We start from the raw sequence: 21,999 nt of genomic DNA, 5'->3' as shown, positions 1-21,999 counted from the left end.
TTAACCCCCACACCCCATCCCGGCTCCTCAGTTCTCTAGTTTCTTCCTTTTGGACAATGAGGAATCTGGAATGTATCATCTCTGAGGTCCCCTTCAATCTCACCAGGAGCAACGCCGCCAAGTGTGAGAAGATCACCAGCCCAGAAGGAAGAAAAAAAAAAATTCAACCAGAATTTGCAACAGTATTTCTCCCCTGAGTCTTCACTTTATCTTCCTGAAAAAGTCTAATTATCAGTAACAGCTACATTTTCTATGGAGACTGCCACCTCTTTAGCATCCTATCAATGCCCCCAGGACAGATGGATTCTCTTTGAGTTCCCTCCTTGTAACTTTTCTGTTCTGTGACTCCCCAGCATCCGGAACATTAGGCACAAATCTGTAATAATTATATATTTTTTAAAATCACACTTTGGAGGACAAGACAAGGATATCTGCCTTAGTCAGCTGAAGCAGGGGGAGGGAGGAGAAGAAGGGATTGGGAGAAAATAACATGATTCACAGCCTCAACTGTGGTCCTCTGGGAGCAATTACTTGATGACTCCAGCTCGCCACTAAGCACACAAGGCTCAGAAGATGAAACTTCAAGGGGAAAAGTGCACCGTAAATGCATCAACTAGATTTTAAACAGTCTAAATAGATCACGGAGACCTATCGGTGCAGCCCTCACCCAGTAGTTGACTCTTTCTTTTTAACTTTTATTGGCTCATAGTAGATTTTTTACAATGCTGTGTTAGTTTCAGGTGTACAGCAAAGTGAATCAGTTATCAGTTCAGTTCAGTCGCTCAGTCATGTCCAACTCTTTGCGACCCCATGAATCGCAGCACGCCAGGCCTCCCTGTCCATCACCAACTCCCAGAGTTCACTCAGACTCACATCCATCGAGTCAGTGATGCCATCCAGCCATCTCATCCTCTGTCGTCCCCTTCTCTTCTTGCCCCCAATCCCTCCCAGCATCAGAGTCTTTTCCAGTGAGTCAACTCTTCACATGAGGTGGCCAAAGTACTGGAGTTTCAGCTTTAGCATCATTCCTTCCAAAGAAATCCCAGGGCTGATCTCCTTCAGAATGGGCTGGTTGATCTCCTTGCAGTCCAAGGGACTCTCAGGAGTCTTCTCCAACACCACAGTTCAAAAGCATCAATTCTTCGGCGCCCAGCCTTCTTCACAGTCCAACTCTCACATCCATACATGACCACAGGAAAAACCATAGCCTTGACTAGACGAACCTTTGTTGGCAAAGTAATGTCTCTGCTTTTGATATGCTATCTAGGTTGGTCATAACTTTCCTTCCAAGGAGTAAACATCTTTTAATTTCATGGCTGCAGTCACCATCTGCAGTGATTTTGGAGCCCAGAAAAATAAAGTCTGACACTGTTTCCACTGTTTCCCCATCTATTTCCCATGAAGTGGTGGGACCGGATGCCATGATCTTCGTTTTCTGAATGTTGAGCTTTAAGCCAACTTTTTCACCCTCCACTTTCATTTTCATCAAGAGGCTTTTGAGTTCCTCTTCACTTTTTGCCATAAGGGTGGTGTCATCTGCATAACTGAGGTTCTTGATATTTCTCCCAGCAATCTTGATTCCAGCTTGTGTTTCTTCCAGTCCAGCGTTTCTCATGATGTACTCTGCATATAAGTTAAATAAACAGGGTGACAATATACAGCCTTGACGAGCTCCTTTTCCTATTGGAACCAGTCTGTTGTTCCATGTCCAGTTCTAACTGTTGCTTCCTGACCTGCATACAAATTTCTCAAGAGGCAGGTCAGGTGCTCTAGTATTCCCATCTCTTGAAGAATTTTCCACAGTTTCTTGTGATCCACACAGTCAAAGGCTTTGGCATAGTCAAGAAAGCAGAAATAGATGTTTTTCTGGAACTCTCTTGCTTTTTCCATGATCCGGCAGATGTTGGCAATTTGATCTCTGGTTCCTCTGCCTTTTCTAAAACCAGCTTGAACATCAGGAAGTTCACGATTCACATATTACTGAAGCCTGGCTTGGAGAATTTTGAGCATTACTTTACTAGCGTGTGAGATGAGTGCAATTGTGCGGTAGTTTGAGCATTCTTCGGCATTGCCTTTCTTCGGGATTGGAATGAAAACTGACCTTTTCCAGTCCTGTGAACACTGCTGAGTTTTCCAAATTTGCTGGCATATTGAGTGCAGCACTCTCACAGCATCATCTTTCAGGATTTGGAATAGCTCCACTGGAATTCCATCACCTCCGCTAGCTTTGTTCGTAACGATGCTTCCTAAGGCCCACCTGACTTCATCCATTCTTTTACATTCTTTACCCATGTAGGTCATTACTGACTATTGAACAGAGTCCCTTGTGCTGTACAGTAGGTCCTTGTTAGTTACCTAGTTTATATATAGTGCTGTGTATATGTCAATCCCAGTCTCCCAGTTTTGATCCCTCCCCTCCCCTTACCTCTTGGCAACCATAAGTTTGTTTTCTACATCTGTATTTCAGTTTCTGTTTTGTAAATGCATTCATTTATACTCTTTTTATATTTATTTTATAGTTTTTTTTTAACTGAATGTGTTACCATATTGCTTTTATGTTTTGAGTTTTGCCCACAACTCATATGGGATCTTAGGTCCCCAACCAGGGATTAAACCCTTATCCCCTACATTGGAAGGCAAAGTCTTAACCACCAGACCTTCAGGGAAGTCCCCTTATACCTTTGTTTTTTTTTTAGATTCCACTACTTGATTCTCAACTGCCCCCAGCTACCACCACCACTGGCACATTCCCATCAGGTGGTCACCCTGGCCTCTGTTTGGATGCCCCCAATAACTGAGTGCTTATCACCTCCATGCATGAAATCATCTAGAAAACTGTCCACAGAGTTAGTTGTCTGTACAGCTTGTTGAAGTCAAAGTCTGGCTCCTGCAAGGGACAATCTCAGACCCAGGTGTGTCATCTGGAGCCACACAGAGAAAACCCAATCCATCTCCCCACTGCTAGTAGCCCTTCGGCTCTTTGAAGGGCTGTTTCAAGGGCTATTTCATTTCTCCCAGCATTTCCCAGGCTTGTCACTGCCTGCTCTGTCACAGTTTGCAAATTCTTCCCCAACCCTTTGGCCTTCTGCACCTTGCCTCTCTTGAGCTCTGGGCCTGCCAATACAGGTGAGGACTGACCACAGGCCAGAGCAGGACCACCTGCTCTCTTGCACAAACACTCAAGATAAGCTTTTATTCAGCTGCTGAGTCACTTGGCTGATTCATATAGAATTGATCTTTTTTTGGCAGACGCTGACGTTTAGTCATTTTCCTCCCATTACAGACAGGCGGTCGGGTTTGGGGTTTGGGGCTTGATTTTTTTCCTTGGAGTGGGGGAACCATTGGGGAGGGGACAGGGAGAAAGTAAAGAACTTTATGTTTAGCTGTTCATCTCTTTCTGCTTTACCTACCATTGTCCCCTGTTCGGTGGTATCTTTGTTATGCACCCACCCCACCACCACCGTCACGGTCCAGCTCTGTGCCAGCAGCTTAAGTACCACTGATGTAAGTGGGACGAGCTAGAAAAGGATGAAAGCAGTAAATACTCCATGGCCTATAATTAAGAGTCACCCTCCAGGCTCTAATTATAATTTGGGTGTATTCGGTCATAAAAAAAATAATGGGTAATAAAATCATAAGTGATAAAATCGGCCTAGAGCTGATGCAGAGGCATCCTACTGCTCTTTCAGGGCTTCCCTAAGTCTGGAAAATTCGGCTCCATCCACTGTGTTTCCCTTATTTTCCCAAATAGGATCTCTTTGGGAAAAGATCTATGCTAGTCTCTCTTGAGTTGCTTATCATAGACCTATAAGTAGGCAAATATTACTTAAACTATCTTCACTGTTAATCCTTTATTGGTATAAGAGATTCTGAAATTGGGATTGTAGGGTAGAAGAGAATGTGTCATCTTAATGTTAACATATACAGGCTGGTGGTAGCAGCAACTCTCACTGTCTCTGAGAAAACCCGACTCCCACGTGACCATCAGCCTGGATGTAGTCGTCCTTTTGAACGTTTGCCACTCTGGTGGGTGAAACTGACATTTTGCTCTCTTACTGTCTTTGTGTGTTCGTTGTTTTCAGCTCTTCCTTTTAAAATAAAGTTTCCTTTTCTGTGACTTGCTCATTCATATTATTTGTTTGTTCTGTTGGGTTAGGCATCCTTTTTTAAGTTGAAGTATAGTTGATTTACAGTGCACCCCTTTTTCTAACAATGTATAGGAGCTCTTTAAATAAATGATGTAATCCTCTGTGTATTGCAGATGTTTTTACCAAGCTCTCATGTCTTTTACCTTTCATAAGGGAGGTTCTTTACATTTTTTTGTAGTGAAATTTCCTTATCTTTTCCTTTATAGTTTCTAGGTCTCCTGTCTTGCTTAAGAATGTCTTCTGCTTACTAAAATATAGACAGTAAAAAATACTGTATCACCATGTTATACACCTGAAGCTAATATTATTGACTTAAATATAAAGTCAACTATACTTCAATAAAAATAAAAATCATTAGGTAGATGTCTATTATGTATTACATGCCCAAATACTGCATGGTATAGATTGGGTATAGTTAGATATAGATAGATGAATATCAGATAGATATTAATAGATATAGAATTGGAGACAGGTAATATAGATGATAGATACAATAGATGATAAACAGAAAATAGATAAATAAATAGACATAGAGAGATGATGGACTTCAAGGTGGCGCTAAAGGTAAAGAAACTGCCTACCAATGCAGGAGACATAAGAGACACGGGTTTGATCCTTGGGTTGAGAAACCCCCTGGAGAAGGGAATGGTAATGAAAGGTTGTTGCTGAACCACGAAAAAACGCTGGGATTCTTGGCCTCCGGAGGAGAAGAATTCAATTCGGGGCCAGAGATGAGACTTGATCGCTCAGAGCTTTAGTGTAATAAAGTTTTATTAAAGTATAAAGGAGATAGAGAAAGCTTCTGACATAGGCATCAGAAGGAGGCAGAAAGAGTACCTCCTGAGTTACAGCAGCTTTAAAGGTGGAGCCATTGTCACTCTTAAGGCTCCGTGGCAGCCCAAACCTGGGGATAATTTCATGGATTAAAATCTTTATAACCTCCTTAGCCTGTTCACTACGACAGGGAAAAGCCTCAATCCATCCAGAAAAAAGTATCCACCCAAACTTGTAAGCAAGAATACCCATTAGCTTTTGGCATATGAGTAAAATCAATTTCCCAGTCCTCTCCAGGATACTTTCCACTTAGTTGTAATCCAGATTTTGCTAGCTTTTCAGTCTTTGGGTTATTTTTCTGACAAACCTCACGCCTTTTGATAATGTTCTTTAAAGTTTTCATTACATTTTTACCTTCAAACAAATGAGAAGCCATCTGGTAAGTACTCTCTGCACCCAAATGAAAACTCTGGTGTAAACCTTTAAGAATTTTCCACTGAGCATTTTCAGGGATTATTAGTCATCCATCCTCGGACTGTGACCACCCTTTGTCAGTAATCTTTGCTCCTCTTTTCTCATATTTTTCTAATTCTTCCTCAGTATACTGTGGTTTTCCCTGTTCCACAGGACCTGTCCAGATCAAAGGCGTCTGCAGTGAAGGGGTTTCATAAAGTGCCACTTTTCTGGCTTGACAGTCAGCCAACTGATTGCCTTCGGCTACTTTACTCCCATCCCTGCTGTGCCCTTTGCAATGCATAACTGCTACTTCTTTAGGACAATATATAGCAGTTAAAAGTCTCTCGATCTCTCTGAAATGTTTAATAGGTTCTCCTGTTGTTGTTCTAAACTGTCTTTCTTTCCATATTGTAGCATGAGCATGTAAAGTCAAATAAACATACTTAGAATCTGTGTAGATACTTACCCACGACCCTTTTCTTAACTCTAGAGCTCGGGTCAGAGCCACAAGCTCTGCTAACTGAGCACTGGTTCCCTGGGGGAGAGATTTTGCTTCTAAAATCTGTTCAGCAGTCACCATGGCGTAACCTGCTTTATGCTTTCCATCGTGAACAAAAGCACTGCCATCTGTAAATATTTCCATGTCAGGATTGTCTAATGGGCTATCCATTAGAACTTCCCAAGCTGCATAGTTTAAAGTTAGAAATTGGGAACAATCGTGATCAGATGTTTCATTTTCCTTCTCAGAAAGGAAAGTGGCAGGATTTAAATTTCCACAAACTTTAAGCTTAGTTACTGGTCCTTCTAACAACAACAACTGATATTTAAGAAGCCTACTGTCATCCAAATATTAACCTTAGAATTTAAGACTCCGCTCACATCATAGGAAGTCAGTACAGTAAGCTTTTATCCATTAATCATTTTTAAAGCTTCAGGTGCTAATAAAGCCACTGCCCCAATTACTCTTAAGCAGTAGGGCTACCCATGTGAAATTACAACTAATTCTCTGCTTAGATAAGCAATAGGTTGCTGGTGAGGCCCTCGGAGTTGTATCAAAACTCCCAAGGCCATACCTTTTCTTTCAGTGACAAACAAATTAAATTCTGACCCTGTGGGGAAGCTCAGAATGGGAGCTTGCAGGAGAGCAGTCTGAAGAACCTTAAAAGCCTTTTGAGTATCTGGAGACCAAACCAGTTTGTCAGTTTGGGTCTGCTGAGTTTCAGCTGTAAGTTTATATAAAGGCTGGGAAAGTTTCCCATAACCCGGAATCCAAATGGGACAGTAGCCTGTAATTCCCCAAAATCCTCTCAATTGTTTTAAAGTCATAGGTATGGGATGATTTCAGTTCAGTCGCTCAGTCGTGTCCGACTCTTTGAGACCCCATGAATCGCAGCACGCCAGGCCTCCCTGTCCATCACCAACTCCTGGAGTTCACTCAGACTCATGTCCATCGAGTCAGTGATGCCATCCAGCCATCTCATCCTCTGTCGTCCCCTTCTCCTCTTGCCCCCAATCCCTCCCAGCATCAGAGTCTTTTCCAATGAGTCAACTCTTCACATGAGGTGGCCAAAGTACTGGAGTTTCAGCTTTAGCATCATTCCTTCCAAAGAAATCCCAGGGCTGATCTCCTTCAGAATGGGCTGGTTGATCTCCTTGCAGTCCAAGGGACTCTCAGGAGTCTTCTCCAACACCACAGTTCAAAAGCATCAATTCTTCTGCATTCAGCCTTCTTCACAGTCCAACTCTCATATCCATACATGACCACAGGAAAAACCATAGCCTTGACTAGACGAAACTTTGTTGGCAAAGTAATGTCTCTGCTTTTGAATATGCTATCTAGGTTAGTCATAACGTTCCTTCCAAGGAGTAAGCATCTTTTAATTTCATGGCTGCAGTCACCATCTGCAGTGATTTTGGAGCCCAGAAAAATAAAGTCTGACACTGTCTCCACTGTTTCCCCATCTACTTCCCATGAAGTGATGGGACGGGATGCCATGATCTTTGTTTTCTGAATGTTGAGCTTTAAGCCAACTTTTTCACTCTCTTCTTTCACTCTCATCAAGAGGCTTTTTAGTTCCTCTTCACTTTCTGCCATAAGGGTGGTGTCATCTGCATATCTGAGGTTCTTGATATTTCTCCTGGCAATCTTGATTCCAGCTTGTGTTTCTTCCAGTCCAGCGTTTCTCCTGATGTACTCTGCATAGAAATTAAATAAGCAGGGTGATAATATACAGCCTTGACGAACTCCTTTTTCTATTTGGAACCAGTCTGTTGTTCCATGTCCAGTTCTAACTGTTGCTTCCTGATGTGCATATAATTTTCTCAAGAGGCAGGTCAAGTAGTCTGGTATTCCCATCTCTTGAAGAATTTTCCACAGTTTGTTGTGATCCGCACAGTCAAAGGCTTTGTCATAGTCAATAAAGCAGAAATAGATGCTTTTCTGGATCTCTCTTGCTTTTTTGATGATCCAGTGGATGTTGGCAATTTGATCTCTGGTTCCTCTGCCTTTTCTAAAACCAGCTTGAACATCTGGAATTTCACAGTTCACATATTGCTGAAGCCTGGCTTGGAGAATTTTGAGCATCACTTTGCTAGCGTGTGAGATGAGTGCAATTGTGTGGTAGTTTGAACATTCTTTGGCATTGCCTTTCTTTGGGATTGGAATGAAAACTGACCTTTTCCAGTCCTGTGGCCACTGCTGAGTTTTCCAAAGTTGCTGGCATATTAAGTGCAGCACTTTCACAGCATCATCTTCAGGATTTGAAATAGCTCAACTGGAATTCCATCACCTCCACTAGCTTTGTTCGTAGTGATGCTTTCTAAGGCCCACTTGACTTCACATTCCAGGATGTCTGGCTCTAGGTCAGTGATCACACCATTGTGATTATCTGGGTCATGAAGATCTTTTTTGTACTGTTCTTCTGTGTATTCTTGCCACCTCTTCTTAATATCTTCTGCTTCTGTTAGGTCCATACCATTTCTGTCCTTTATCAAGCCCATCTTTGCATGAAATGTTCCCTTGGTATCTCTAATTTTCTTGAAGAGATCTCTAGTCTTTCCCATTCTGTTGTTTTCCTCTATTTCTTTGCATTGATCGCTGAGGAAAGCTTTCTTATCTCTTCTTGCTATTCTTTGGAACTCTGCATTCAGATGCTTATATCTTTCCTTTTCTCCTTTGCTTTTCACTTCTCTTCTTTTCACAGCTATTTGTAAGGCCTCCTCAGACAGCCATTTTGCTTTTTTGCATTTCTTTTCCAGGGGGATGGTCTTGATCCCTGTCTCCTGTACAGTGTCACAAACCTCTGTCATGTAGAGGGAAAAAAAAGTTTGTCCTTTCTTCCTCCTTGAGAATTCCAGACCCCTCTCTCCTTGGGGACCCCTAGACCTCTTATCAGCCTCCCTAGGAAATGACTCTCTCAGTAACTCACTCCAGTATTCTTGCCTGGAGAATCCCACGGACAAAGGATCCTGGTCGGTTATAGTCCATGGAGTCACAAAAGAGTCAGACAACACTTACCGAATTAGCACAGCACACGTAGCATAGAGAGGTGATAGATGATAGATATAATAGACAAAAGGGCTTCCCTGGTAGCTCAGCTGGTAAAGAATCTGCCTGCAATGCAGGAGAGCTGGGTTTGATCCCTGGGTTGGAAAGATTCCCTGGAGAAGGGAAAATCTACCCACTCCAGTATTCTGGCCTGGAAAACTCCATGGACTGTGTAGTTCATGGGGTCACAAAGAGTCAGACAGAACTGAGCAACTTTCACTTTCACTTTCATATGATAGATAGATGATAAACAGAAATGGATAGATAGATTAGGCCTTATCCTCAATGGAATGGTAACGTGATAGAGTAATGCTTCTCTAGACAAGTCTTCACTCAAGAATGTTGATAGATTCCCATCCACCCCCTCCAGGAATTTTGTTTATTACTTTAAATGGAGGCCAGTGGGAAAATGGGTTTTACATTTTCCTTTATGACCAATGTTGCTTGAACCCCGTTCTGAAATTAACTGGATGAACCCTCTCATCTTTTCAAGAATATTTTGCTACTGTGCAGTGTGGGTGGTACCGTTGCAAGGGAGTTTCTTGGCAAACAGGCGCATGGAATCTCAGCCACTGGACCACTAGGGAAGGGTCCAGCCCACACTAGATTGTGATGTGAGAAGTAAATGTTTGTCCTGTTCAGACAGTAGGTTGTTGTTACATCAGGGAATGTTACCCACACCAACTAATATAAGGAGAGGGAATGTCTATATTCAGAAAACAGCCTTTCCTATTTGGTATATTGAAAAAGGAGTCAAAGAAGTTTAGAAGGGGAACTGGAAGTAAGTAAACTAGGGAAGAAGAGCATTTCAAGAAAGAGCTGCTTTGTGATGATTTGTGATGGTTAATTTTCTGTGTCAACTTGGCCAGGCTGTGATACAAGATATTTAGTCAGTCATATTCTAGATGCTTCTAGATGTGAAAATGTATTTCAAATGAGATTAACATTTCAGTTAATCAAGCAGAATACCATCTATTGCATGGCAGTTAGTTCAGTTCAGTTCAGTTCCTCAGTCGTGTGCGACTCTTTGCGACCCCATGAATCGCAGCACACCAGGCCTCCCTGACCATCACCAACTCCCAGAGTTCACTCAGACTCATGTCCATCGAGTCAGTGATGCCATCCAGCCATCTCATCTTCTGTCGTCCCCTTCTCCTCCTACCCCCAATCCCTCCCAGCATCAGAGTCTTTTCCAATGAGTCAACTCTTCGCATGAGGTGGCCAAAGTACTGGAGTTTCAGCTTTAGATTTAGATTTAGATTCCTTCCAAAGAAATCCCAGGGCTGATCTCCTTTAGAATGGACTGGTTGGATCTCCTTGCAGTCCAAGGGACTCTCAAGAGTCTTCTCCAACACCACAGTTCAAAAGCATCAATTCTTTGGTGCTCAGTCTTCTTCACAGTCCAACTCTCACATCCATACATGACCACTGGAAAAACCATAGCCTTGACTAGCCAGACCTTTGTTGGCAAAGTAATGTCTCTGCTTTTGATATGCTATCTAGGATGGACATAACTTCCCTTCCAAGGAGAAACATCTTTTAATTTCATGGCTGCAGTCACCATCTGCAGTGATTTTGGAGCCCCAAAAAATAAAGTCTGACACTGTTTCCACTGTTTCCCCATCTATTTCCCATGAAGTGGTGGGACCGGATGCCATGATCTTCGTTTTCTGAATGTTGAGCTTTAAGCCAACTTTTTCACTCTCCTCTTTCACTTTCATCAAGAGGCTTGTTAGTTCCTCTTCAATTTCTGCCATAAGGGTGGTGTCATCTGCATATCTGAGGTTCTTGATATTTCTCCTGGCTATCTTGATTCCAGCTTGTGTTTCTTCCAGTCCAGCATTTCTCATGATGTACTCTGCATAGAAGTTAAATAAGCAGGGTGACAATATACAGCCTTGACGTACTCCTTTTCCTATTTGGAAACTGTTGTTCCATGTCCAGTTCTAACTGTTACTTCCTGACCTGCATACAGATTTCTTAAGAGGCAGATCAGGTGGTCTGGTATTCCCATCTCTTGAAGAATTTTCCACAGTTTCTTGTGATCCACACAGTCAAAGGCTTTGGCATAGTCAATAAAGCAGAAATAGATGTTTTTCTGGAACTCTCTTACTTTTTCCATGATCCAGTGGATGTTGGCAATTTGATTGCATGGCGGGTCTTGTCTAATCAGTTGAAGGCTTCAAGAGGAAAAAAGTCTGACCTTTCCCACAAATGAGGGAATTCTGCCAGCAGACTGCCTTTGGACTTGAGCTGCAACATCGACTCTTCCCTGGATCTCCAGCATGCCAGCTGTTGGTTCCATGTCCCTGAAGCACCCTGATTACTACAGTGTTATTCCACAAAATGGTGAAGAAGAAAAAGATTTTGAAAAGGCTATTCTATTTGGCAACCAGAAGGAGGGGAGCAATTTCAGTGAGCACTGAGGGCTGAAGCTCTATTTTAAGAAGGAGAAGTGGAAGCAAAATCCTAATGCTGAGAGGAGCGTGGGTGGGGGAGGAAGGGGTCAAAGGCATTAGTGGAGGAATTGAGTTTTAGGAGAAAGAATTTTTTTGGTTTGTTTGATTTTGTTCTTTTTTGATTTTTCTTGAAGCATAAAATAGAAAGGAAAGTGTTTGGGGAGCTCCCTGGAAGGCTTTATTCCAAGCAAATCACAACATTGCTCAAGAACTGAGGTGAAACAACCCAAGTTCCCATCAACAGACGACTGACTTAAGGAGATATTCAGCTCAGTCGCTCAGTTGTGTCTGATTCTTTTCGATCCTATGGACTGCAGCACCCAGGCTTCCCTGTCCATCACCAACTCCCAGAGCTTACTCAAACTCATGTCCATCGAGTCGGTGATGCCATCCAACCATCTCATCCTCTGTCGTCCCCTTCTTCTCCTGCCTTCAATCCTTCCCAGCATCAGGGTCTTTTCTAATGAGTCACTTTTTCAAATCAGGTGGCCAAAGTATTGGAGCTTCAGTTTCAGCCTCAGTCCTTCCAATGAACATACAGGACTGATTGCCTCTATGCTTGAAGGAGATGTTAAGCTGATCTTATAACTTAGACATAAAAAATGAAAGAACACCATTTGCAGCAACCAATGAATGGACCTAGAGAGTATTATCTTTACTTAAGTAAGTCAGATAGAGAAAGACAAACCTGATATGATATCATGTATGCTGCTGCTGCTCAGGCACATCTGACTCTCCAGGCTCATCTGTCCATGGGGATTCTCCAGGCAAGAATACTAGAGTAGGTTGCCATGCCCTCCTCCAGGGGATCTTCCCAGGGATCAAACCCAGGTCTCCTGCATGTATAACTGAATCACTTTGCTGTACACCTGAAACTAACACAATATTATAAATCAGCTATACTTCAGTGTGAAAAAAGGACTGGGGTGGGACTTCCTACCTTCATTAATCCATGGAAGTTTCCACGAGTAGTGATTACATTTTTTCCCTCCAAATGACCTCTGTTCTTTAGCGATTTCCTTTGACTTTCAACAGAACTATGGTATATGTACTACAAGAAACTGTTTCCACACTTTCCCTACCTCAGTGCAAGTTAAAAACAGCTTTAAGCAGTCTCCCTAGTCCATCCCACCCCACCCACCCTGTCTGGTGCCTCTGCACTCAAGTCCCAGCTGAGCCACACCCTAACAGTTCCAAAATCTGGTCTCTCAGGGGAAGTCATCCCAGTTAACTCTGGGTTCAGCACTCTGGTTGTTCATAGAAATTGCCTGAAGTTGCAGCTGAAAGCTCTCACCCGAAGGCCGGTGTAATTTCTAAGGAGTCTATCTTGCTTCTTGATCTGTGATCTGTGATCATGATCTATGATCATCCTTTACCCCGTCTTTCTCCCTCCTTCCCTCTCTGAACTACTCTGGTACTTTGGCCAGTGGGTCTCCAGCTCTTTCCTACTGCTCCACAGTGCTGGACTCCTCTTTCCAGAGTCCTTTTGGAGCAGGAGTTCATCCTCTGAACCTCTTCAGGGCTGGGTCCAGCTCTGCTCAGCCAGGCCCCATCTATAGTCACACACGGGCATGTTTCATTTCTCTGAGGCTGCTTCTGCATTACCATAGCAACACCACAGGACACATACACCCTCCGATCCCAAGGGCGCAAGGAAGTGTGGGAGAGGGCACTCTTGCATACAGAGTTAGGACCTTTTCTCACCAGACATCTTGGATCTAGCCAACTAAAGAAAGCACGGAGAAAGCCAAGGGCCATTTTTCTGTTCTTTCTTTTAACAAATATTTGGGTAGCTTCTGTGAGGGGCAGGATGGTGCACGCTGGGGTGAAGGACAAAGATGCTGGATTCAGCAGCTTCCCTGGGTTCAGATCCTGACATCTCCACTTAGAGCGACCTGATGCTAAATGCAATATCTATCCTCTGAGAAATGAGGACCATCATAGTACTTATCTCCTAGGACTGCTATGAGGATTAAACTCATTAATACACACTCAGCAGTGGCCACAGGACTGGAAAAGGTCAGTTTTCATTCCAATCCCAAAGAAAGGCAATGCCAAAGAATGCTCAAACTACTGCACAATTGCACTCATCTCACATGCTAGTAAAGTAATGCTCAAAATTCTCCAAGCCAGGCTTCAGCAATACGTGAACTGTGAAATTCCAGATGTTCAAGCTGATTTTAGAAAAGGCAGAGGAACCAGAGATCAAATTGCCAACATCCGCTGGATCATGGAAAAAGCAAGAGAGTTCCAGAAAAACATCTATTTCTGCTTTCTTGACTATGCCAAAGCCTTTGACTGTGTGGATCACAAGAAACTGTGGAAAATTCTTCAAGAGATGGGAATACCAGACCACCTGACCTGCCTCTTGAGAACTCTGTATGCAGGTCAGGAAGCAACAGTTAGAACTGGACATGTAACAACAGACTGGTTCCAAACAGGAAAAGGAGTACGTCAAGGCTGTATATTGTCACCCTGCTTTTTTAACTTCTATGCAGAGTACATCATGAGAAATCCTGGGCTGGAAGAAGCACAAGCTGGAATCAAGATTGCTGGGAGAAATATCAAGAACCTCAGTTATGCAGATGACACCACCCTTATGGCAGAAAGTAAAGAGGAACTAAAAAGCCTCTTGATAAAAGTGAAAGAGGAGAGTGAAAAAGTTGGCTTAAAGCTCAACATTCAGAAAACGAAGATCACGGCATCTGGTCCCATCACTTCATGGGAAGTAGATGGGGAAACAGTGGAAACAGTGTCAGACTTTATTTTTTGGGGCTCCAAAATCACTGCAGATGGTGACTGCAGCCATGAGATTAAAAGACACTTACTCCTTGGAAGAAAAGTTATGACCAACCTAGATAGCATATTCAAAAGCAGAGACATTACTTTGCCAACAAAGGTCCGGCTAGTCAAGGCTATGGTTTTTCCAGTGGTCATGTATGGATGTGAGAGTTGGACTGTGAAGAAGGCTGAGCACCAAAGAATTGATGCTTTTGAACTGTGGTGTTGGAGAAGACTCTTGAGAGTCCCTTGGACTGCAAGGAGATCCAACCAGTCCATTCTGAAGGAGATCAGCCCTGGGATTTCTTTGGAGGGAATGATGCTGAAGCTGAAACTCCAGTACTTTGGCCACCTCATGCGAAGAGTTGACTCATTGGAAAAGACTCTGATGCTGGGAGAGATTGGGGGCAGGAGGAGAAGGGGACAACAGAGGATGAGATGGCTGGATGGCATCACTGACTCGATGGACGTGAGTCTGAGTGAACTCCAGGAGTTGGTGATGGACAGGGAGGCCTGGTGTGCTGCAATTCATGGGGTCCAAAGAGTCGGACTCGACTGAGCGACTGAACTGAACTGAACTGAAACCACCTAAAGGACCCTTTGGGGTGCCTATCTCCCTGGTGTTTACATAGTGCTCTCCTGATCCATGCCGTAGTGTAGAAGACTGTGGTTCATGTGGCAGAGTTGGAATCCAGATTTAAAGCTCCAGAAGTACATCATGACTACTACTAGGTAGGCAAAACCCTCTCTGAACCTCGGTCGCTTCACCTGTAAAATGGGCAGCAGGTTCTTGGCTCCCTTTCTCAAGGTCATGGTGAAGTTCAGCTGAAATCATGGAGAGGATGCACTGTCTGAACTCAAACTTGCCTTTGGGAAGTGGAAGCGATTAGAGAGAGCTGAGCATCCCCCTTTCTGATTGGCTCAGATTTGTGAATGGGGTTGTGGGGGGCAGGGGTGGGGTGGGGGGAATGGACTGTCCTTGGCCCCTTCTCAGTTCCTAGGCTTAGGAGAAAGTTTCCCTGCGCCTTTGGCCTGACCTACTTTACTCTAACCTCTGGAGGAGGAAATGGCAACCCACTCCAGTATTCTTGCCTGGAGAATCCCATGGACAGAGGAGCCTGGGAGGCTATAGTCCATGGGGTCTCAAAGAGTCAGACACGACTGAGCATACACGCACTTTTTACTCCAAGGGCCAAATGGGGGTGGGCGTGGAGATGTGAAGATGGAGACGATAGAAAGAGGGCAGGCCAGGTGGTCTGCACCCTATAGTGGGTCTCCCCCGGCCCCATCCAACCACCGTGCTTGTCCCACCTCCGCGTTCCTCACCTCAGCACCTTTACTTGTTAAACTGTCATCATTCCTCACACCACACAACCGCAGGGAGACCTGGACGGTGTGGAATGTTCCCCACACTCCGAGTCTGGGGCAGGACCTGGCCCATGGCTGGTACTCAGTAAGCGTCCCATCAGAGAGGATGACTTGTGAGGCTCCCGGCGGAGGGACTCTGGGGAGATCACCACTCCTTGCCCGAGGCCCATTGCCCTCAGACATCATCACTGTTCACACCAGAGGCCCCTCCAGGAACAAAATCACAGACGTTGGGAGGGCTCAAGACCCAGTATTCTCTTGCAGAAAACCACATGGAGTGGCCACCCAAAGTCACTCACCCAGAGTGGCAGAGCTGGCGTGACCAACCGTCCTGGTCTGCCCCCGCCGGGACTGAGGGGCTCTCCGGGATGCGGGACTTTCAGCGCTTAAAGGGGGACAGTCCCAGACAATGTGGGGTGTTAGGGCTGGCACCCGGGAATCCTAACTTCTCCAGTCCCTCTACCCCTCAGATGGGTGAGGGAAAAAAGGTCCAGGGCGAAAATCCAGAGCCCCCAGGCACCAGGCGGCCTTCCCTGGGCCTCCCCTCTCCCCCTCTCCAGTGCAGCTGTGGCCGGGCTGGGCTCGGGAACTTGCGTGCCGCGCTGGGGTTCTGGGGGGCCGGGCGGGGCGCGGGGACCCTCGGCCGCACAAAGAGGCCGGGCCGCGGCAGTTTTGAAAAGAGCAAGGAAGTTGATCTGGGCCGAGGCCCAAGCAGTGACGAGGAGGGAGGGCGCGAGGGCGGGCGGGCGGCGGGAGGGCGGGCGCGCGGGGCCGGGGGCGGCCGCAGTCCACGCCTCGCCTGCCTCCACGGGAAGCGCGCGGCGGGATGGGCGGCCGGGCGCTGCGCCCCCAGCCGGCTACCCCGCGGACCCTCCCCTCGGCGCGCCGCCTCCGCAGCCGGGGCTCCGGCGCGACTCCGGCACCGAGTCCCACTCCCGCGGGCGGCGCGTAGGGAGGCGATCGGTCGGTGCCCTCCGGGAACCCGCAGGCTTCACTCGGGGTCTCACGGCCGCCGATCCGCCTCCGGCCGGGCCCGCCTGAGGCCTCGGAGCGGGGACCATGAAAGGTAAGCCCGCGCGCGGGAGCTCCGAAGCGAGCCCCCTTGGGGCTCTCCACCCTGACCGGGTGCGGTGGGCATCTCTCGGCGGGCGGGCTGAGGACCGGAGGACTCCTCCGGGAAGGATGGCAGGGGCTTCCCTACTCCTTTCGTATCATCTGGAGAAAAGTCTTAGGAGGACAGGATGGAGCCCTGAAGTCCAGAGGAAGGGGAGAGGAGAGGGAGAATGGAGAACGTTCTTATCTGTCATTGCTCTTGCCTGAAAAGCCATTGTAATTACCAGAGAAGTTTTTGATCCCTTTAACCAGTCAGCACGGAAAGATGCTACAGCCCAAAGCTTCTAGGAATATGGACTTCATCTAGCACACCCATCTCACAGTCTGCTGCAGCCCCCATCTAGCCTTTTACCCCATGGGATCCTCCTCTGGGAGTTTCAATCCCAGGAGAGACCTGCTGTGACTGAGTTTCTTAGCCCAGGCCTGCCCTTCCCAACCTCTGAACCCTGCCTGACCTACCTCTGACCTCCTGGAGACAGAGCAGTGGTGGAAGATCAGTGGCCCAGGCCTGAGCTCTCTCTGGGCCAGTGAGCATCACCACAGTGGTCCTTGCAGCCGGTTCCTGGGATGGAAACAAGAAGCAGACCTGGTCCCAGATGTTCATCCCTGGACCCTGGCTTTCTTGAGGCCAGGGAGAGTGGACATCTGGGCTTCATGCTCATTCTCAGGCTAAGGGAGAAGCCAGCTCTGGAGTCATACTGTAAGTCTGGAAACTTTGAGGATGGTTCCTCTCTCACCTACTTCATGCTAATCCTTCCACAGGAGCTGGGCAGATGCTTTTGCTCCTAACACCTCTTCCACTTACTGAATGTTAAAACGACCAAGGGCTTTTGGGTCATCCACAGGGCTTTCCTCTATGTTCTCGTGGGGTGTTGATGAAGCAGCCTTGTCTGCCATTGAAGGGTTCAGGGTTCCTGTGAAGAAAAGGCTTCATGGGTAAACCTCTGATTGATGACAGCCTCCATGCTGTGTGGTTGGGGAAACTGAGGCCCAAGCAGGTAGGATTGGCCTTATGGTCGGATCACCTGTGCAGTCCCCCAAGGTCCCAGGGCCATTCATGAGGTTCAATGGTCTGCTGTTGCTGTCTTAACATTATTATTATTTTAATATTTTTTTGGCATGTGGGATCTTAGTTCCCTGACCAGGGATCGAACCCATGCCCCCTGCATTGGCAGCATAGAGTCTTAACCACTGGAGCGCCAGGGAAGTCCCCTGTCTTGAAATTATTAATAATTTTTTAAACAAGGGAGCTTAGCATTTTTACTTTGCACTGGAACGTGCAAATTACACTGCTGGGCGTATGGATCAGAGAAGGGACTTGCTTAAGATTCACAGCTAGTCAGGGGGACCGGCCCAGAGCTCCTGCCCTCCAGGCCAGTGTGCTTGCTCATACGTACATCCCTCTTCCTCCCCTCTGGTCTCTGGTCCCTCTGTCTGTGCTCCCTGGCAGCCTCACCATGTCTTGAGCTTCCTGGGATGATGCGAGCAGGTTATCACCAACTCCAGGGAGTTCCCTCAGCAATAGAGAGGGGCCTTCCTCACCTGTCTCCTGTTATCGGCTCCCACATCTGTGGTGCAGTCCTGTGCCTGGTCAGCGACCCCAGGGAGGTCATTACCGGAAGCTTCCAGAAAGATCTGAGACCACCTCTCACCACAGGCTCGGGGCCCACGCTGCTCTGGATGTGGATGATGGTGGTGAGGCGCCGCATGTTCTCAAAGAGGTTTGGCTCCACCAACATTCCAGAAGAACACTTGGGGAGAAAAGATGGTGAGGGAAAGACAGGCAGGGCTGAACGCCTCTGACATAGAGGAGACACCCAATTCTTGTGGGGGTGGGAGGCTTCCCTGGTGGCTTAAATGGTAAAGAATCCGCCTGAAATGTTGGGAGAGCCAGGCTTGATCCCTGGGTCAGGAAGATCCCCTGGAAGAGAGCATGGCAACCCACTCCAGTATTTTTGCCTGGAGAATCCCATGGACAGAGAAGCCTGGTGGGCTACAGTCCATGGGGTCACAAAAAGTCAGACTGAAAGAGTAACACACACACCCAACTCCTGGGGAGGAAGTTGGGAACACACGACCCACCTTTCTGAAAGTCAGTGAGACAACAACATTCCTCTGAGTGGAGGAGGAAAAGGAAAGAGCTGGTATGAATGGGTGTTTAGAGGAGGTCTCTGAGGAGGACCAGCTTGTTGGCTGGGAGGCTGTGGGCTCCAAGTAAGAAGCCCAAGGCCTGCCCTTTACTCTCAAGGAGCAGTCTCACCACCATGGGGGGCTGCATTCCTGTTTGCTGAGGCCTTCAGGGCAGCTCTTGTATATTTTCCCCCCAGTTTTGGGAAACCTTCCACGATCTCCCATGACATCCCAGGGCCCAGGCCTCAGAGCTGCGGAGAAGGCCGGGTGTGTTCCCATCACGCCTCCCTGCAGGGTCTCCCCCTTTGTCTCCCTCATCCTCCCCGGGAGCCAGGAAGAGCTGCCACCTCTACCTGAGAGGGAAAAGCCAGGCCAGGCAGTCAATATTTGGCCTTGGGGAATCTGTGGACTGTGAAGAATCAGAATTTTTTTTTTTTTTTTCCCCACATGGAAAAAAGAAAGTGCCAGAAAAACGGGCCCGGCCCCTTCCAGGACAGCCCTTCCCCGGGGGAAGCTAGCTTCGAACTATCCCACCAATCTGCCATGGATCTGAGGATTACATGGGCTGGCAAAGGCTCACCAGCCCCACTCAAAGCTAAACACGGTGATGTTATGCTTTGTGGGGGTTGGTGGGGACGGTACTTAGACAAGAAAACAGGTCTGCTAAGGAGTGCCACCAGCGGCCAGGCGCCAGGCCCTCTCTGCCAGCCAAACTGTTTCCACCCTGAGGCGCCTCCCACCCTGAGGCGCCTCCCACCCGCCTGCCCACTGGCTGGCAGCCGGGCCTCCCAGGCAGCCGCATCTTTTGGTGCAAGCCAGCCCCAGGCCCCCAGTCCAGCCCCTCTCACGCCTGAGGGCACACAGCTGCCACCACCCCTGGCGATGGGCCCACCTTGGAGCTGCCCACTGGCTTGTCTGAGCCTTTAACAGCCACCTGTGGAATTGCTCCCACATCTCCAGTGAGAGGGTCCAGTGGCAAGAGCCCCTTCCAGCCACGTGAGGTGCCCACAGAGTAGTTCGGTTCACTGCAGAGACGACTGATGTGAGTCAAGACACAGGCTCTGATCCTGGCCACACGTGAGGCTCTGGTCAGTGTTCCCTTCTCCGGCCCACCTTCCTCCTCCTGGTGGTCCCGAGGCCCATCTTGCCCTGATGCCCTGGGACTCAGCCCAGGAGCTTTGGGCTGAGGGCCAAGCGGAAGTGACTTGGTAGAGAGATGGTTGGAGGCAGGCCTGCCACATGGGTCACTGTGCCCAGGGAGACTTGGCCTCAGCTTCCATAGATGGGCAGACCCACATCCTGCTGTCCCCCAAGCCTGGGGGAAAAGCCCTTCCGCATGGAATTGGGGAGCAGTGCCCACACCCTGAAGGCAAAGGGCAGGCGGGAGGGCAGAGGGACTCAGAAAACAGCAGTGAGATCCCGGAAAATCTACCTCCCACTGCTTGGCAGGGGGGATGTATCCACTCATCGAAGTGCAGACTGGTCCCTTTTGGAAGCCCAACCTTCATCCCCGGACCGCAGGGCACTGGAGGGGGGTTTGACATGGCAAAGGTGCACAGAGTCAATAAAATGGCCTGATGCGGGGGTGGGAGAGGTGGAGGGATAGAGGGGTGCACGCTGGCCACCTTGCCTTCCAGCTGGGGTGATTTTAAAAACTGAAGACTCCCCTCTCAAGCTTATTTGGAAGAGGAGATAAAGAATTCTGCTTCTCAGTGGATGTTGGTGAACGTTTTGGCAGGTTTTGTGAAGGCCTTTGGGGACAGTTCTTGTGTATCTTTCCCCCAGTTTAGGGAAACCTTCCACAATCTCCTTTGACATCCCAGGGCCCCAGCTGCATAACAGAAATACACTACTATGTATAAAATAGATAACTAATGAAAACCTCCTATATAGCACAGGGAATTCTACTCAATGGTGACCTAAATGGGAAGGAAATCCAAAAATGGAGGGGATATATATATACACATTTAGCTGATTCACATTGTTTTACAGTAAACACTAAAGCAATATGGTAAAGCAACTATACTCCAATAAAAGGTAGAAAAAACAGAAGAGAACCAAGTAATCAAGGGGGGTGACATGAAGGCACCAGTGAATGGTACAGACAGTAGATTCCATAGAAATCCGAGGAGAGAAAGAACCTTTCACATTGGGGCAGATGGGGAAGGCTTTAGGATGTAGTAGAAGGTGAGCAAGGTCTGGATGGGGTCATGCAGGAGACAGGCAGGAGGGGCAGGTGCTGTCGTTGGGTAAGTGTATTCAAGGGTGATGGGCAGAGAGGTTGGCTTGGAGGTTGAGGGTTTGGCAGAGAAATGCAGGGAGCCACAGAACCAGGAGGCCTTGAGCACCATGCCAAGGACTCCAACTGTGTCCTGTTGACTTTGGAGAGGCCCCGAACAGGTTTGTCAGAAGATGGCCTGCTTGCTAGTTCTCTAATGACATTCACCCACGTTGGGAAATCTCTACTTTTAGAGAAAGCCATGAGGGAAGAAGAAAATGAGCCTGTGATGGAGCCAAGAGGAGCGGTCAGGGACACAGGGGACAAAGGAAGATGTAATATCATGGAAACTGAGAGGAGAAAGTTCCAAGAAGGAGGAAATGGTCAACAGCATTGACTGTTGATGAACAGGCTTTGCTCAGGGTTATTTGATCTTGAAAAAAACAGGTGGCATAGACCGAGAGAAAAGTGGGTAGATTTGGAACAAAAACCCAGGGAGGCCTTGTGTTAGAGAAGTTTGAGACAAAGAGAGCTAAGAAGTTAAAGCAAGAAGCAGGCCAGGCATGAAGAAATTTTCAAGGTGGGACTGGCCAGCTGATTGGAAGGTCAGGGGAGAGAAGAAAAGGGGAGAGTGGGGCCTGGGGGGGCCTGGGGATGATGGAGACCTGAGTGGCTGAGCTTCGCCTGTAGAAAGAAGAAAGGCTGCCTGTAGAAAGAAGAAAGGCTGCCTGTAGAAAGAAGAAAGGCTGCCTTCATGGTACCCCAGGATGTAGACATAGGTTTTTTGCATCACTAGTTGCACTGAATCTTTTTACCATCCATGCCCAGTATAAAAATTTTGAAAAATGCGAAAAAGGAGAAAAAATAGTCCTCACATGAACTCCTACCCCTCAGAGAAAATTGATAAGATTTGGATGAGAATTTTTCCAGAAATTCTTCTGTTTATTTGCACACAGATTTTTTTTTTCCACATAGGTAAGATTATACTATATATGTATTTTTATA

General features: G+C 47.0%; 1 protein-coding gene across 2 annotated transcripts in view; it reads left to right on the top strand.

The window, feature by feature from the left end:
- The first annotated feature begins 16,340 nt into the window (after positions 1–16,340).
- SCARA3 (scavenger receptor class A member 3) overlaps positions 16,341–21,999 on the top strand; it is a 38,678-nt gene continuing 33,019 nt past the window's right edge. For both annotated transcript variants that reach the window (XM_002689483.6, XM_059889340.1), the window contains exon 1: positions 16,341–16,599. In XM_002689483.6, the coding sequence (XP_002689529.2) occupies positions 16,593–16,599 (7 nt within the window). In that variant the 5' untranslated portion in view covers positions 16,341–16,592. The remainder of the gene's footprint in view (positions 16,600–21,999) is intronic.

Source organism: Bos taurus, chromosome 8 (genome assembly GCF_002263795.3).
Source record: "Bos taurus isolate L1 Dominette 01449 registration number 42190680 breed Hereford chromosome 8, ARS-UCD2.0, whole genome shotgun sequence".
NCBI classification, from domain to species: Eukaryota; Metazoa; Chordata; class Mammalia; order Artiodactyla; family Bovidae; genus Bos; species Bos taurus.
This window is presented reverse-complemented; position numbering and strand designations above follow the sequence as displayed.